Source organism: Oryx dammah, unplaced genomic scaffold (assembly GCF_014754425.2).
Source record: "Oryx dammah isolate SB20612 unplaced genomic scaffold, SCBI_Odam_1.1 HiC_scaffold_5, whole genome shotgun sequence".
In the NCBI taxonomy this organism is placed as follows: Eukaryota; Metazoa; Chordata; class Mammalia; order Artiodactyla; family Bovidae; genus Oryx; species Oryx dammah.
This window is the reverse complement of record NW_024070189.1, coordinates 93,834,173-93,850,318: the sequence shown is the minus strand read 5'-3', so window position 1 is coordinate 93,850,318 and position 16,146 is coordinate 93,834,173. Positions and strand designations below refer to the sequence as shown.

At 49.0% G+C, this 16,146-nt stretch overlaps 1 protein-coding gene across 4 annotated transcripts in view; it reads right to left on the bottom strand.

The window, feature by feature from the left end:
- KANK2 (KN motif and ankyrin repeat domains 2) overlaps positions 1–16,146 on the bottom strand; it is a 28,299-nt gene that overhangs the window by 6,910 nt on the left and 5,243 nt on the right. For all 4 annotated transcript variants that reach the window (XR_005721109.1, XM_040240662.1, XM_040240661.1 and 1 more), the window contains exons 5-10: positions 5,932–6,108; positions 5,732–5,834; positions 3,980–4,231; positions 3,255–3,342; positions 2,503–2,722; positions 1,317–1,459 (exon numbers count right to left, since the gene is read on the bottom strand). Coding sequence is in view for 3 of the 4 variants with exons in the window: in XM_040240662.1 (XP_040096596.1) it covers positions 1,317–1,459; positions 2,503–2,722; positions 3,255–3,342; positions 3,980–4,231; positions 5,732–5,834; positions 5,932–6,108 (983 nt within the window). In the remaining variant the exon portion in view is untranslated. The remainder of the gene's footprint in view (positions 1–1,316; positions 1,460–2,502; positions 2,723–3,254; positions 3,343–3,979; positions 4,232–5,731; positions 5,835–5,931; positions 6,109–16,146) is intronic.

Genomic DNA, 16,146 nt, shown 5'->3' with positions numbered 1-16,146 from the left:
AAGAGTTGGGCATGACTGAGCGACTGAACTGAACTGAACTGGTCATCTTAAAACGGTTCATCATATGTGCTGCTGCTGTTGCTGCTAAGTCGCGTCAGCCGTGTCCGACTCTGTGCGACCCCATAGACGGCAGCCCACCAGGCTCCTCTGTCCCTGGGATTCTCCAGGCAAGAACACTGGAGTGGGTTGCCATTTCCTTCTCCAATGCATGAAAGTGAAAAGTGAAAGTGAAGTCACTCAGTCGTGTCCGACTCTTAGCAGCCCCATGGACTGCAGCCTACCAGGCTCCTCCGTCCGTGCATTTCACCTCAATTTTTAAAAAAGTAAACCACCTGGACATATACCCAGAAAAGATGAAAACCCTAATTCAGAAAGATGCTTGTACCCCAGTGCTCACCGCAGCACTTTACAACAGGCAAGATGTGAAAGCATCGGCAGATGAAGAGACCAAGAAGATGTGGCACAATGGGGTGCAATGGAATCCTGCTCAGCCATAAGAAATAATGGAATAATGCCATTTACCACAACATGGATAGACCTAGAGACGGTCACACTACAAGGCCAGCTATCATATGATATCACATATGTGTGGAATCTAAAAAAGTGATAAAAATAAACTTATTTACAAAACAGAAACAGACTCACAGACATAGTAAAAAAAAAAAAAAAAACTTATGGTTACCAAAGGGGAAAAGGTGGGGAAGGAGAGAGAAATTAGAGGCTTGAGATTAACAGATATACACTGCTGTATATAAAATAAACAGCATGGTCCCACTGTATAGCACAGGGAACTATATTCAACACCTTGTAATAACTTATAATGAAAAATAATCTATATATATGTATATATACAACTGAATCACTTTGCTCTACACCAGATATAAGACATTATAAATCAATTATATTCCATTAAAAAAAAAAAACCCAAACTACTAATACAATTCTTTTAATTAAAAATAAATCAGTAAAAAAGCAAGCAGGGTCTGGGACTTCCTGGTCATCCAGTAGTTAAGACTCCAAGCTCCTGAAGTAGGGTGGCCCAGGTTTGATTCCTGGTCAGGGAACTAGATCCCATACGTGGCAATTAAGATCTGGCACAGCCAAATAAATAATTTCTTTTAAAAAAGAATGGGGCTCTGGAGCTAGACCCCCAGGTTCAAGTCCCCCTCCTCTAGTTGAACCTAGAGGAAATGAGTACTTCTCTGTGCCTCAGTTTCTCTGCCTGTGGAGTGGGGGTTCTCACCTTGGGCTCGGGGCAGGGTTAGGATGTCATAAGTGGGAAGGGCTGTCCAGGTGGCTGGCGCCAAGGGCTATACCTGGCTGGCTTTGGCATTGACGTCTCCAAGCCGGAAGAGCTGTAGGACGGTCTGGATGTCATCCTGGGTCTTCAGGGTGGCCAGGGCGGTGAGCATGATGGGGCTGTAGCCGGCGCGGTTCTGCTTGTCCACCTGGCAGACACCTGCAGGGAGGGGGCCAGGAAGAAATCGGGTCTCAGACCCCCGTGATGCTGGCTGGGTCTGCCTCAAGGCTGGGGGAGGGGCCCTGAGGACCAGGCCTCGTCTCTGCCATCAGACTGGAAGCCTTGTTCACTACCATAATGAGCATTGGGTATCACGTCTCCTCCATTAGCCTAGGTGTGGACTCATTCCTTCTTTTTCTTAGACTGACAACCCCATTCTGCCCCTGGGTCCCCATCTCTACTACGAGAGGGGCTCCTAACAGTGAAGTCTGTGACTCCTCCATCAGACTGGGCTCCCACATTTAGGGCTGAAAGTAGGATTTCTGTATCCCCATTAATCGGAAAGGCCCCCTAGTCATCTTTTGGTCTGGCCTATGTCTCCTCCATTAGACTGCGGGCTCTGTCTCCTTCATCAGATTGACTAGTGGAGAGTCACGTCTAATTTCTTCACGTCTAATTGTGGACCACGACTTGCCTCTGAGCCCCAGATGGGAAGCCAAATCCTTTCCTCAGATTAGGGTTCCGGGGGTGTCACCTTTGTCATACAGGGGTCACTGGGGTGGTGGAAGGGCCACGTGTTTTCCATAAGACCATGGCTGCCTTTCCAGTACACTGGGGCCACAGCTGGGGCTTCTATCCCCTCACCAGCGTGGGAGGGTGGCGTCTCCCCGATCAGACTGGGAGGGCGGCATCTCCCCGATCAGACTGGGAGGGTGGCGTCTCCCCCATCAGATTGGGAGGGCGGTGTCTCCATCAGACTGAGAGGGCGGCGTCTCCCTGATCAGACTGGGAGGGCAGTATCTCCCTCACCAGACTGGGAGGGTGAGGTCTCCCCCATCAGACTGGGAAGCAATGTCTCCTCCATCAGACTGGGAGGGTGATAGCTCTCCCATCACATCGGGAGGGTGGCATTGCCTCCATCAGGCTGTGAGGGCACCCTCCCCCATCAGACCAGGAGGGTGGCATCTCCCCCATCAGAATGTCAGACCGGGTGGCATCCTGCCTGCTCCCCCCGGGTCCCTGCCCCGATCCCCAGGGCTCACCGCTGTCCAGCAGCTGCCGCACCACGGGGAAGTTGGCGTGGGACACTGAGTAGTGCAGCGCTGTGTTGCCATTGCTGTCAGCGATGTTGACCACGTAGTCCAGCAACCGCGCTGACATGGCCCGGAAGGTGACCAGGTGGCGCCGCACGAGCTCCGGGTGGGCGTCACTGCGGCAGGCCAGGCGCAGCCACTCCTGCAGCACCGTGGTGTAGGCCACTTTCTGGATGCGGGCCAGGGAGAGGAGGGGCGTGAGGGCCGCAGCAGCCCACCCCGGCCCAGACGAAGCCCACCCTGAACCAGAGGGGACGTGTGGGTGCCCCACCCTAGGTGAGCCCCCCCGAAGAAAAGCGTAGTGTCCCCTGCCCTACAGGGACGTGTAGACCCCGTGGTCCTAGGTATGCCCCCAGAGGAAGGTGTGAGCGTCTCCACCCTGGATGGGATCTTCAAGGTCAAGTGTACACACCCATCAGAAGAAATTCAGCAGCAGGAAATACTCCCCTTCCTCAAGCCCAGGAAGGAACGGGAACCAAGGCTAGCTTTGCTGGCAGGTGACCATCCTTGGCCCTCCCTCCTCCCTGGCACCTCTCCAAAGACCCCAACTCAAGTCTCAGAGCACCTCGCCCACCAGCTCCCAGCTAGGATCCTGCGGTACCCATGATCCAAAGCACAGAGAGACACTGTGGACGAGGAGAAGCCAGGATGGGGGTGGAGTGGAAGGAGAGCCCCCCGTCAGGCCCAGGGCCCCACCGTACCAGCTCCCGCTCAGTGAGAGCTTTGGGGTTCTCCAGGTGCTTCTCCAGGGCTAGGCAGGCTGAGATGAGGTCAGGACTCAGCTCCATCCTGCCAAGGGCAGACGAAGGGGAGTTCATCTTAGGAGCACTCGCCTCAGCTTCCTGGGTGTCCTCCACCCACCATGTCCAACTGGGGTGTTCACAGAGGGCCTCAACACTCTGCCCCGTGGCCCTCACCCAGTCTGCCAGGGTTCCCGAGTGGTGGAATCTCAGATCCCCTCCTTCTTAGACACTTTTACATGGCACCCCAAGGGGCAGACATGGGGAACACACAGACCCCAAGAGAAAATGGACACATGGGTCAAACTTTATTCCAAATAGCCAGCGGCAGATGGAAATCTTTTTCTGAGGATGGATTTTTCATCAAGGGGAGACATAGGAGACATACACAGGATGGACAGGTGGGGCAAAATGTCCCAAAGAAGGTGGGTGACTTAAGATCAGACTTAGCCTGCCCCTTAAACCCTAACACCAACAGCCCAAATTGCCCCCCTCAGGCCCTTTATCAAAGCCACCAGATCTTCAGATGCCCAGAAAGAGAAAGCGTGGGTTCACTACTTTAGACTAAGGTGTACATGACTGATGGGAGTTTCCCCTTAGAGGGCTTGAACGGTGGGATCTGAGGCAGAGGTCACCCTCTCTGCCCCTCAGGCCCTGCCTGAAGCCCTCCTACCCAGAAAACTGACCGGATCTCGTCTTTTGCACTTGATCCTGATGCCCCCTCAGCTGTGGGCGTGTGCAGAGACTCCTGGGACAGTTGAGACTCCTCCCGGATCGTCTTGGCCTTCGCCGTCTCCTTGGGCCTGAGCAGGGGGGCTTCGGCCACACTTGGAACCCTCTCCTCTGGCTCTGGGGCCTCGTTCTCTGTGCTCTCATTGTCCGAGAAGTTCTCTGCGGTACTGGAGTCCTCAGAGGAGGACTCATACCTGGGGGAGACGCTGTAGGTGGTAGGGGAGGGGCACTTGACCTCTCTGGGCCTCAATTTCCCCATCCATTAAATGGGGATGGTGGCACTATGAAGTTGACAGGGCTCCAGGGATGCAATAAGTGCTCAATAAACACTGCCTGTGATGGTGATCACGTCTGGGGGGTCAGGGAGGGGCACTGCTTTTCCCTTCTACCCTTCAGTACCTCTTACACTTTGCTCCTTATGCTAGAAAGTGTGTTAGTCACTCAGTTGTATCTGACTCTTTCGACTCCATGGGCTGTATGTAGCCCACCAGACTCCTTTGTCCATGGAATTCTCCAGGCAAGAATGCTGAAGTGGGTTGCCATTCCCTTCTCCAGCAGATCCTCCTGATCCACTGATCAAACCCGGGTCTCTCACATTGCTGCTGCTGCTAAGTAGCTTCAGTCATGTCCGACTCTGTGTGACCCCAGAGACGGCAGCCCACCAGGCTCCACCGCCCCTGGGATTCTCCAGGCAAGAACACTGGAGTGGGTTGCTATTTCCTTCTCCAATGCATGAAAGTGAAACGTGAGAGTGAAGTCGCTCAGTCGTGTCCAACTCTTCACGACCCCATGGACGGCAGCCTACCAGGCTCCTCCGTCCATGGGATTTGCCAGGCAAGAGTACTGGAGTGGGCGCCATTGCCTTCTCTGTCTCACATTGCAGGCAGATTCTTAACCATCTGAGCCACCAGGGAAACCCACTTTGCTCCTTACACAGGTGTTATACTGATTCAGACCCTCGCCCTACTGCAAATAGGACCCTCATGCTTTTTGCTATCTCTTGACAGTCTAAGCTTCTGTGCCTGGCACTCAAGGCCCCCAACTCTTTCTGCTACCCAGGCCTCCCACTTTTTCTCTTCTTTTTTAAGATTTTTTTTTTTTGGATGCAGACCATTTTTAAAGTCTTTATTGAATTTGTTACAATACTGTTTATGTTTTGGTTTTTTGGCTGTGAGGCAAGAAGGATTTTAGATGCCCAACTGGGGTTGGAACCTGCATCCCCTGCACAGGAAGGTGAAGTCTTAAGCATCCTGCTTTTCATGTCATGGCTTCCTCTTGCCTCAGAGCATTTATCCAGGATGTGTCCTCCACCAGGAGACCTCCCACCCCGCACTCTGCGCCTTGCAAGGGTCTGCTTGTCCTGCGGCACACGTGTTCCCCTCTGTCGGTGCCTCTCCCCAGGGCCATCTCTGCCTCCGCCAGGCCCCCCTCACTGCCTAAGCATCCCCATCATTGCTCCAACCACGCTGGGTTGGGACCGCCCATCATTGCCCCAGGTCACAGTGGACCAGGAGCTCCATGGGGCACACAGCCGAGTCCAGCGCCTCCCATGGGGCAGTGTGATGTAGTGGTTACAGCACCAGCTCAGCACTGGACTGACTGGAGTCAGTCCACCAGCCTCCCCGTGCCTCAGTTTCCTCATCCGTCTCCTGTGCTTTGGTTGAATGAATGAATCAAAGTGAGGGGCTCAGCCCAGGATCTCTCACCTGCCGTTGACCCCCACGAACTGGAGGCTCCTCCGGTGGGCCTCTGGGTCTGTGGGCTCCTCTTTCTGCTTCATGATGGACCGCACGCCTGCCCGGGCCCCTCCTGGAGGGGGAGGGGTGGTGTCGTGAGAGTCTCCTGAAGCCAGACCCCACGCCTGGGCTTCTGGCGGCTGGCCCTCCGTGCAGCCGCTCCCACTTACCTACACCCCCAGCCTCCTCAGGCTCCGATTCCTGACAGGCTGCTTGCCTGATGGGCTCCTTGATGGTGGTGTCATCATGGGCAGGCACCTGGCCTATGTTCTTCTCTGGCTGCGCCTGGGTGGCCCCCTCAGACTCCGGGGGTGATAAGGACGATTCTGCAGGAGCCTGTGGGTGACCTGCAGAGGCAGGAGAAGAGGAGTTTACTGCAGGTAACAACAGCAAAACAAGAACAGTAATAACAGCTGCCTCTTGTCCCTTATGCTGGGCCAGGTGCTCCGAGGGCTAATTCTTGCATTACTTCATCCAAACTTCCCATGTGGAAGCTGGATTGTTACAGATGAGGAAGCTGAGACCCTGAGGGTGGCCTAAGGTCACCCTGCAAAGAAGTGGCAGGATCCATTCCAGTTCTGGTTTGTAGCCTGCCTCACAGCCGGTCAGGGTCGGGGAAGATCACGTGACCCCTGTAATCCTGGCTTGTGACCTCCCCTCTGACATCACACTGAGTGTTGTCTGGAAAGTACAGCTGAAAAGAGTGGTCGTGGTCAGGACTCAAATCTCCCACAAAAGAGCTGTGTGACCTCAGGCAGGTCACTAACCTCTCTGTGTCTCAGACGCGCCATGTCCTACATCTTGATCCCATACATGCTAAAGACAGTAGCGTGAGAGAGAGGGCTTAAAACCACACCTGCACACCGAGAGCATGAAGACCATTTGCTAAGTCAAGAGAACTGTCAGCTACCTTTTGATAAGACTTACTATCATCACTTTATAATATTATTTCACTATTATAAATTATTTTATAATATAATTTATAATATTTTTTCAATATTATAAATATTTATAGCATTGTGCTGTAGATAACATTTTGTATCTGGCTTTCTGCTTCTTTACTTTAAACATTTTAATAGTCAGGATAAAGAAGCAATAAGGGTAGCCACAGGGGGTAGCCAGAAAAAGAAAAAAAAAAAAAAATAAGGGCTATTAGAAAGTTAAAACCCCACCGAAGCGGGTTTCACTCTGGGTCAATGAAAATGTTCTCCGGTGGATGGTGGGGACAGTTGCATAACAATGTGAAATGGACACTCAGACATGGTTAAAATGAAACCTTTTATGTTCTGTGTGTGTGTGTTAGTCGCTCAGTCGTGTCTGTGTCTGACTCTCTGCGACCCCGTAGATTGTATCCTCCAGGCAAGAATATCGAGTGGGTAGCTATTCCCTTCTGCAGAGGATCTTCCCAACCCAGGAATCAAACTTAGGTCTCCCACATCGCAGGCAAATTATTTACCGTTGGAGCCACCAGGGAAACCCTGTTATATCCTAATAGTTCCTAATTTTATCATAATTAGGAAAAAAAAAACGCCCAAGTTGGTCTGAGAACAAAAGTGACATTGTAGGACTCAGGATCCCGAGGGTGCCTACTGCAAAAACAGGAGTGGAGTTGGCAGAGTGTTCTAGCCGCGGGATCACCAGCCTGGAGCCAGGAACAAAAGTCCTGAGACCCTGAGTGGCTGCCCGGGTCTCAGAACCCACTGAGGCGCCCCCATCCCAGGCCACGTGTGGCTTCCATGTCCCCATTTTCCCAGCATGTCCCCTTCCTGCCACTGACCACGGGGTCTGCAGACCAATTCATTTTAATTTCCTTTAACTTTTTTTGACAACCGCAGCAACTACTCCCTCAAGTCCATGAGCAACACTCAACTTGAGCTAGGAACAGGGAGTAAACACTCGACAAAAGCAGAGCACATCGAACGGATGAGACACTGGCCATAAAAGCTTCCGACAGCGCCCCAGCCCAGGGCGGGGTCGGGCCAGGCGGATTCCAGAGTCGGGAGCTCCAACTCCCGCGGGGAACCAAGAGCAAACGCCAGGTTTTTACGGGAATCTGATTTTTTTTTTTAATCTTGTCAATAAATTCACATCTGACAAACAAAAGCACTATGTGGTCAAGTGGAAAGTAACAAGAAACAGTGGAAAGTATCACTGTCGCCCAAAGCCAGGCTTCCTGATGGAAACACTTGGGAGGTCTGTTACTTAAATTCAGGTAAAGTAACATTATGCTCCGGGCTTCCCTGGTGGCTCAGACCGTAAAGGTAAAGAACCCGCTTGCAATGCAGGAGACCTGGGTTTGATCCCTGGGTTGGGAAGATCTCCTGGAGAAGGAAATGGCAACTCATTCCAGTATTCTTGCCTAGAGAATTCCATGGACAAGAGGAGCCTGCAGGGCTACAGTCCATGAGGTTGCAAAGAGCCAGACACGACTGAGGGACTAACACTAACAACATTATGCTCAGGGCAAGAAGCCAGTCACAGAACAAAGGCTGCACGATTTGCATCATTCCACTTACATGAGGTCCGTAGAAGAGTTAAATCCATAGAGATAGAGAGTAGGGTGGCAAGTGCCAGGGGCTGGGGAGAAAGATGGGGAGTAAGCGTTTAAAGGGGACAGAGATTCAATTTGGGAAGATGGAAAAGTTCTGGGAGGCTTCCCTGGTGGCTCAGTGGTGAAGAATGTGCCTGCCAATGCAGGAGACGCGGGTTAGATCCCTGGTCCAGGAAGATCCCACGTGCCTCAGGGCAATTAAGCCCGACTAACTACTGAGCCTTCGCTCTAGAGCCCACAGGCTGCAACTACGGAGCCCACGTGCCACAATCACTGAAGCCCGCTCACCCTACAGTCTGTGCTCCACAAGAGAAGCCACCGCAGTGAGAAGCCCAAGCACTGCAACTAGAGAGAACCCTCGCAGCAATGAAGACTCAGCACAGGCAGATAAATCCATAAAATAAAATAAAAGTTCTGGACAGGGATGGTAACGTTGGTTGCACAGCAATGTGCTTATTGCCACTGAGAAATGGTTAAGAGAGTAAGTTTTATGTTATACGTTGTTTACCCCAAATTTTTCAAAAGTGGAAAAAAAAAAAAAAAGAGTGAATCAGAGCAGTGCTATGGCCCGTTTTGCTCCACGGAAGAGCAGGCTCTGCCCCTCAAAAGCTGGGATGGCTCCTTCCAGTCATGAGAAGTTCAAGGTCAGACACTGCAATACTAAAGTAACAGTAACAACTGATAATAGTTATTATTGTTATTCTACTGGGAGATGGAGCGAACTGTTACCAAAATTTATATGGAAATTTATATGGAAGAACCAAAGTCCAGGGCCAGCTGGCCCCTCCCTGGCCAGCTAAAACGGGCAGGCTTAGGAGAGAGTAACATGTATTCCCAAAGCCACAATAATGAAATCAGCAGGGCATGGTTGCAGGAAGAAACAGGCCAAAGGAGGTGAGGAAAGAGGGCTCAGCACAGACCCCAGGTGAGAGAACTGGGGGTGAAACAGAAGTGCTTGCGCTCAGTCACTCAGTCATGTCCAACTCTTGGCAACCCCATGGACTATAGCCCACCAGGCTCCTCTGTCCAGGGATTTCCTAGGCTAGAGTACTGAAGTAGGTGGTCATTTCCTTCTCCAGGGGAGCTTCCCAGATCAGGGATTGAACCTGAGCCTCCTGCACCAGCTGGGGGATTCTTTTCCCACTGAGCCACTTGGGAAGCCCAATAGCAACCCTGCATGGAGCAAGACTACGGGTACCATTTTTCCAACAGCATTTGGTCCCTTTGTGTCTCTGTGTCACATTTTGGTAATTCTCAGAATATTCCAAGCTTTTTCATCATCATTATATTTTTTATGGTGACCTGTGATCAGTGATCTTTGATGTTACCACTGCAAAAAGATTATGACCTGCTGAAGGCTCAGCCGATGGTTACCACTCAGCCGATGGTTAACACTTTTTAGCAATAAAATATTTTTAAAGTTAAGGTATGTACATTGTCTTTTTAGACATAATTCTATTGCACACTTAATAGGCTACACTACAGTGTAGACATAACTTTCATATGCCCTTGGAAACCAAAAAATGTGGGACTTGCTTTATTGTGGAGGTCTGGAATTGAACCCACAAATCTCTGGCATATATTCGAAAATTGCTGTGAGATCAGGTCTTAAAAGTTCTCATCACAGAAAAAAAATTATAACTGTGATGTGATGGATGTTAAACCTACTGTGGTAATCATTTTTGTAATATATACATACATATATATATGTATATATTGTCACACACACACATATATATATAGTAATCATCAGTGTGTACACCCTCAACTAATATAAATAGTATTACTTATAATAATATATAATAAGTAGGAAATGGCAACCCACTCCAGTATTCTTGCCTTGGGAGTCCCATGGACAGAGGAGCCTGGTAGGCTACAGTCCATGGGGTCACAGAGTGGGGCATGATTGACTGAGCAACTGAGCACGGCACAGTCAACTAATATAATTTATATGTCAATCACCTAGATAAAGTGGAAAGAATTAAAAATTTAAAAAAGAAATCTGCGATAAGTTTAATGACATCAACATTAAGAGTTAAAAAACTCTTGGTTAAAACTATTTTGTTTTTTAAAAAACCTCTTAAATTTAATTGACAGAAGAATAAAGGCTGTGGAAAGATAGTCATAATGCCAAAAACAGGCAAAGAATTATCTTTCAGAATAGGCGTTAACAGAATTTTCCTGTCCTGGGCCAGATAATAAATATTGTGGGTCATAAGGTCTGTTGCAAACAACACAAAAGCAACCCGAGACGGTACATAAATGAATGGGCCTGGCTGTGTTCTAATAAATTTGAGTTTCATATAATTGTGCTCATATCACACAATGTTATTCTTTTCACATTGTTCAACCATTCAAAAACACAGAAACCACTCTGAGCCCATGGGCTGTATGAAAACAGGCACCAAGCTTCATATGGCCCTGCAGGCTACAGTTCGCGAACCTCTATTCTGGAAAATGCCAGGAACATCTCAAAATTGCCCCAAAGGAAAAAAATAGAGGCTACAACTAAGCGATTCACTAAGGAGAGTTGTGAAACATATATGGTGATGCTCAACCTCACCAGCAATCAAAAGAATGCTATTTAAAACAAGGAGATACCACTTTGGACAACTGCATCAAATGAGCAAAAAATTAGAACAATAAATAAACTACATTACTGCGGATGTAGAGAAAGGACACTTCAGACCCAGCCCTGGTTGGTGGGAGTGTGGCCAGAGAGAACTTTCCGGAGAGAATCAGACAAAATCTGGAGTGAAGTTGTGCCTTTCCTGTAACCCAGCAACCCCACAGGACAGGACATGTAAGGACGAAGCCAGTGCTATTCAAAGCAGCCAGGAGTTGGAAGTAACCCAGGTGTCCACCAAGGAGGGGGTCATCTAAGAAAGTGTAGCACATACCTACAGCAGAAATCTATGCAGTCATTAGAAGTGACAAACCACCAGATCAGGGTGGAGAGTTCCAAAATAGAGTGTAGAGAGGAAAAAATAAGAAACAGAGATTTTTTTCCTAAAGCACAATACCATTTTAGGAAATTAAAAATGCCTAGGGCATATTTTTCAAGAATACTCAAATATCTAAATAAGCTTCTGGAAGGTGGGTTGCAAGGAATGATATTACAATGGGGTGGGGGGGTGTGACAGAGCAGGGGGTGCTGAATCACCGCCTGTTGGCACGGTTTTTACATTTTTAAATGGTTGGGAAAAAACTGAGAGGAGGAGTCTCTTTGGGACACATGAAAATTACAGGAAATTGAAATTTCAGTGTCCACACATTAAGTTTTATTGGTATATAGCTACATTAGTTCATTGATGTATTGGCTACGCTGCTTACATGCTAAAAAGGTAGAGCTGAGACGTTAAACTCATCAAAATGTATACATTAAAAATGTGAGATTATGAAAGAGACTCACACACAGACTTAGAGAATGAATTTACGGTTGCCAGGGAGGCAGGGGGAAGGATGAGGGATGGGATAGCTGGGGGGTTTGGGATGGACATGTACATACTACTATATTTAAAAGGGATAACCAACAAGGATCTACTGTAGGGCACATGGAACTCTGCTCAGTGTTGTTTGGCAGCCTGCCTGGCAAGGGAGTTTGGGGAAGAATGGATACATGCATATGTATGGCTGAGTCCCTTTGCTGTCCACCTGAAACTATCACAAAATTATTAATCAGCTATATACCAATACAAAATAATTTTTTTTAATGTGCAGATTTTTGTATATTAAATATACCTCAGTAAAGCTGGGGGAAAAAAGAACTGAGCAGAAGTGAGTCAAGTCATTGCGACAGAGATCAGATGCCCCACAAAGCTGAAAATATTTATCAGTCCTCAACACTGAGGGTGGAAGACAAAGGTGAAAAAAGAATTAAAGTCAAACAAGAGAGGTACCATGCCTAGCTCAATGGGGCTGGTGAAATTCTTGGGCCATGGGCCCAAGAATTAGATTAACTCCTTAAGTCCAAAATAAATTTTTTAAAAATTTAAATCACTTGGCCAACTTGTGCAGGAAGGGAGAGTCCACAGCGTGGGGTTAGTGGGGTTGGGAGGAATAAAGCACTTTGGTAACAGTTATCATGGTCCTTAAAAATGCTCTTCTAGGAACTTCCCTGGAGGCCCAGTGGTTAGGACTTGGTGTTTCACTGAAAGGGCCCAAATTCAATCTCTTGTCCAGGAATTAAGATCCTGGGAAGCCGCATGGGGCAGCCAAAAAGAAAAAAAGGCAGGAGATGAAGGAAATTTGCATGGCACCTTTGGTGGCTCAGACGGTAAAGAATCTGCCTGCAATGGTAAAGAGTCTTCCTGCAATGCAGGAGACCTGCGTTCGATCCCTGGGTTGGGAAGATCCCCTGGAGAAGGGAATGGCAACCCACTCCAGTATTCTTGCCTGGATAATTCCATGGACAGAGGAGCCTGGTGGGCTATAGTCCATGGGGTTGCAAAGAGTCGGACGAAGCTAACACTTTCTTCTTTCTTTTTGACAGTAAAGAGTCACCCAGCTGTTAAAAGATAAATAGTATGTTCGAATAGTGTTTTTTTTTTTTTTTTTGGCCACACCTTGCAGCTTCCAGGATCTTAGTTTTCTGACCAGGGATTGAACCCCGCACCCTCAACAGTGAAAGCTTGGAGTCCTAACCACTGGACTGCCAAGGAATTCCCCTACAAATTTTTAATAACATGATGAAATGTCCCTGGGATAATGCTAAATCAAAGAAATCAGAGGATTTAAATCCTGGCTTTGAAAACTATGGACAAATTCCTTTACCACTCAGTGCCTCAGTTTCCACATCTGTAAAACAGAGATAGAAACACCACCCACTTCCAAGCGGTACTGGGGGTGTCAATGAATTAAGATACAAAAAGGACATCACATAATGCAGCCCCTTACAGTGGGCTGCCTAAATGCTTTTACATAGAAAATAAGGCAACACAACAAATTCCATCAGTACATGTTGCCAGACTCCAAAAATACATATTATTTTCTTCATGAGAAAAAAAAATCGGAAGGAAAGAAATATCCATAGCAGCTGTGTCTAGGCAGTGGTGGGTTTATGGAGCTCTTATTTAGTGTTCTAGAGTCTCCTGTCTCAGTTGGTAAAGAATCTGCCTGCAATGCAGTAGACCCTGGCTCGATTCCTGGGTCGGGAAGATCCACTGGAGAAGGCAGAGGCTACCCACTCCAGGATTATTGGGCTTCCCTTGTGGCTCAGCTGATAAAGAATCCACCTGCAATGTGAGAGACCTGGGTTTGATCCCTGGTTGGGAAGATTCCCTGGAGAAGGGAAAGGCTATCCACTCCAGTATTCTGGCCTGGAGAATTCCATGGACTGTATAGTACATGGGGTCGCAGAGTCCAACACGACTGAGCGACTTTCACTTTACAGAGTCTTCTGTACTTTCCAAACCTTCCACAAAGAATATGAATTGCATTCATAGGACTGTGTTTCAAACAATAACAGGAAATTTCAAAGCCTTGGAGAGACCCCACGGATGCACGTGCCTGGCTACCCCTTCTCCCAGGAATCTCTCTGTGGTGCCTTTGAAAGGTGAGGGGTGAATGAGAGTTTACAGTGGTCTCTGGGCCTCTGCCTGTCTCATCCACCTTTGCTAGCCTGAGGCGACGGCTGCCTCTCACCCTTCCTGCCCTTCACTGCAGCAAGCAAATTCTAGGTGGCAGAAAGGCTGGACTCCTCCCAGCCTCTTTATTGACCTATGCATGACCAACCTAAGTGGTCTAAACATTTGTCAAAGATTTCCCTGGCAGTCCAGTGGTTAAGACCCTGTGCTTCCACTGCAAGGGGCATGAATTCAATCCCTGAGTGGGGAACTAAGATCCCACATGCCATGCAGTGCAGCCAAAAAGCAGAAAAACAAAACATTTGTCAAGAAACCACCCAGGTGCTTCTTTTCTCTCACATCTTGGCTCAAAGAGCCAACAGCTAACCCCTGAGCACCCACCAGTGCCTGATACCATCTTGAACACTCAGCACCAACCAATGTATTTCAGCTCACACTGATCTGGTGCCATTGGGCGGTCAGTACCATCGCCCTACCCTACCCCGACCCCACAAATGTGGCACAGAGAGGTTAAACAGGTTTAACAGAGGTTAAAGAGCACAGAGCTAGGGAGCAGGGAAACCAGAATTTGAACACGGGCCTCCACGCCATCCAACCACCACCCATCCCACATCCCTGTTTTATTTGCTTCAAATATGTGTTCTCTGAAGTGATTTTTCTTCACTTGTTTCTGGTGGGCTATTTGTTTATTGCAGGGGGTTTTCGTCTGTCTTGTTCACTGCTGTGTCCCCACTGCCTAGAAAAATCTAGCACATGGCAGGCACTCAGTAAATATTCCCTGGATGAGAAGGCAATGAAATGAATTAGCACATGCCAGTTCTGTCTAAGAGAGGCAGAGACTGGGGCTGGCTGCAGCAAGAGGGAATTAAGGGAGACACAAGGAAGAACTTCTGGGGGGTGACTGCTTGCACAAGGTGGGGACATGGCTAGGTCTGTGTGTCCTGCAGGCAGGAGGCCCTGTGGCTGCACGGGTAGGCACGTCTGGAATGGAGGTTGCCTCTTAAGAGATCCGGAGGCTGGGCTGGGTGGGGCCTCTGGCTGGGGGCCAGGGTCGCAGGGCTGGGTGTTTGGGATAGACACAGATCACAGGGGTGGAGTCCAGAGCTGGCCAGGAAGAACATGGGGAAGCAAGAAAACACAGCTGGGACCCCGCCCTCCAGCTTGTACCCTCTGGTGCCTCTACAGGGCTCTGGCCACCTGATATTATTTGAGACTTAGACGAGGAAATGGGCTGAATCTTTGAGGCATGCTATAGGTTCAGAACAGCCTGGTCTCAGATCCTGGATGTTTGACAAAGGATATGTGACGCTTCTCCGCAAACCTCAGTTTCCCCAGTTATGACAAGAATTGACCTGAAAACCATTAGTAGGGGGCCTTCCCACATGGCACAGTGGTAAAGAATCCGCCTGCCCATGCAGGAGACACAAAAAAACATGGGTTCAATCCCTGGATCAGGAAGATCCCCTGGAGTAGGAAACAGCAACCTGCTCCAGTGTTCTGGGCTTCCCTGGTGTCTCAGATGGTAAAGAATCTGCCTGCCATGCAGGAGATTGGGTCAGGGAGATCCCCTGGAGAAGGCAACCCACTCCAGTATTCTTGCCTGGACAATCCCATGGACAGAGGAGCCTGGCAGGCTACAGTTCATGGGGTTGCAAAGAATCGGATACAATTTAGTGACATGACAACTAATAGCAGAAGTAGCAACACACGATGGTTAAGTGCTTACTGTATGTATGCACTAATTCAGAAGAATCCTAGAGGTGTGGACCGCTACAAGGCCACTTCACAGACAGGGAAGCCGAGGCCCAGAGAAGTGAAGCTGATCATTCAGGTCACACAGGAAGGGGTGGAATTTAAACCCAGGTGACCTTGCTACACAGCCCACTGTCTTAACCTCCTCGGTGGGTGAAACACTTAACAGAGCCGTCAGCACCAGACTGGTATTAGATAAAGAACAGCTGTCTGGATTATGAGTCATTCTGGCAGCATCTCCCAGGGGCCTCAGGACGGCGGTGGTGGGGCAGCTGCTATCCTGAACATCCCACATCCCCTTTCCGAGCATGAGGACTCAGCAGTTCCTCCAGGGAGCATCCCCTTCCTCCCTCTGGACTTGGGTGGGGCTCCTCCACCTCCAGGATCTGGGCCTGGGCAGCGAGAGACTCAGTGATTAGCTCAGTAAGGAGCAAATGACCCAAACCAACCAAGAAGGGTCACCCCTGGCATTTTTGCTGGTGCTATCTGGATTGAGG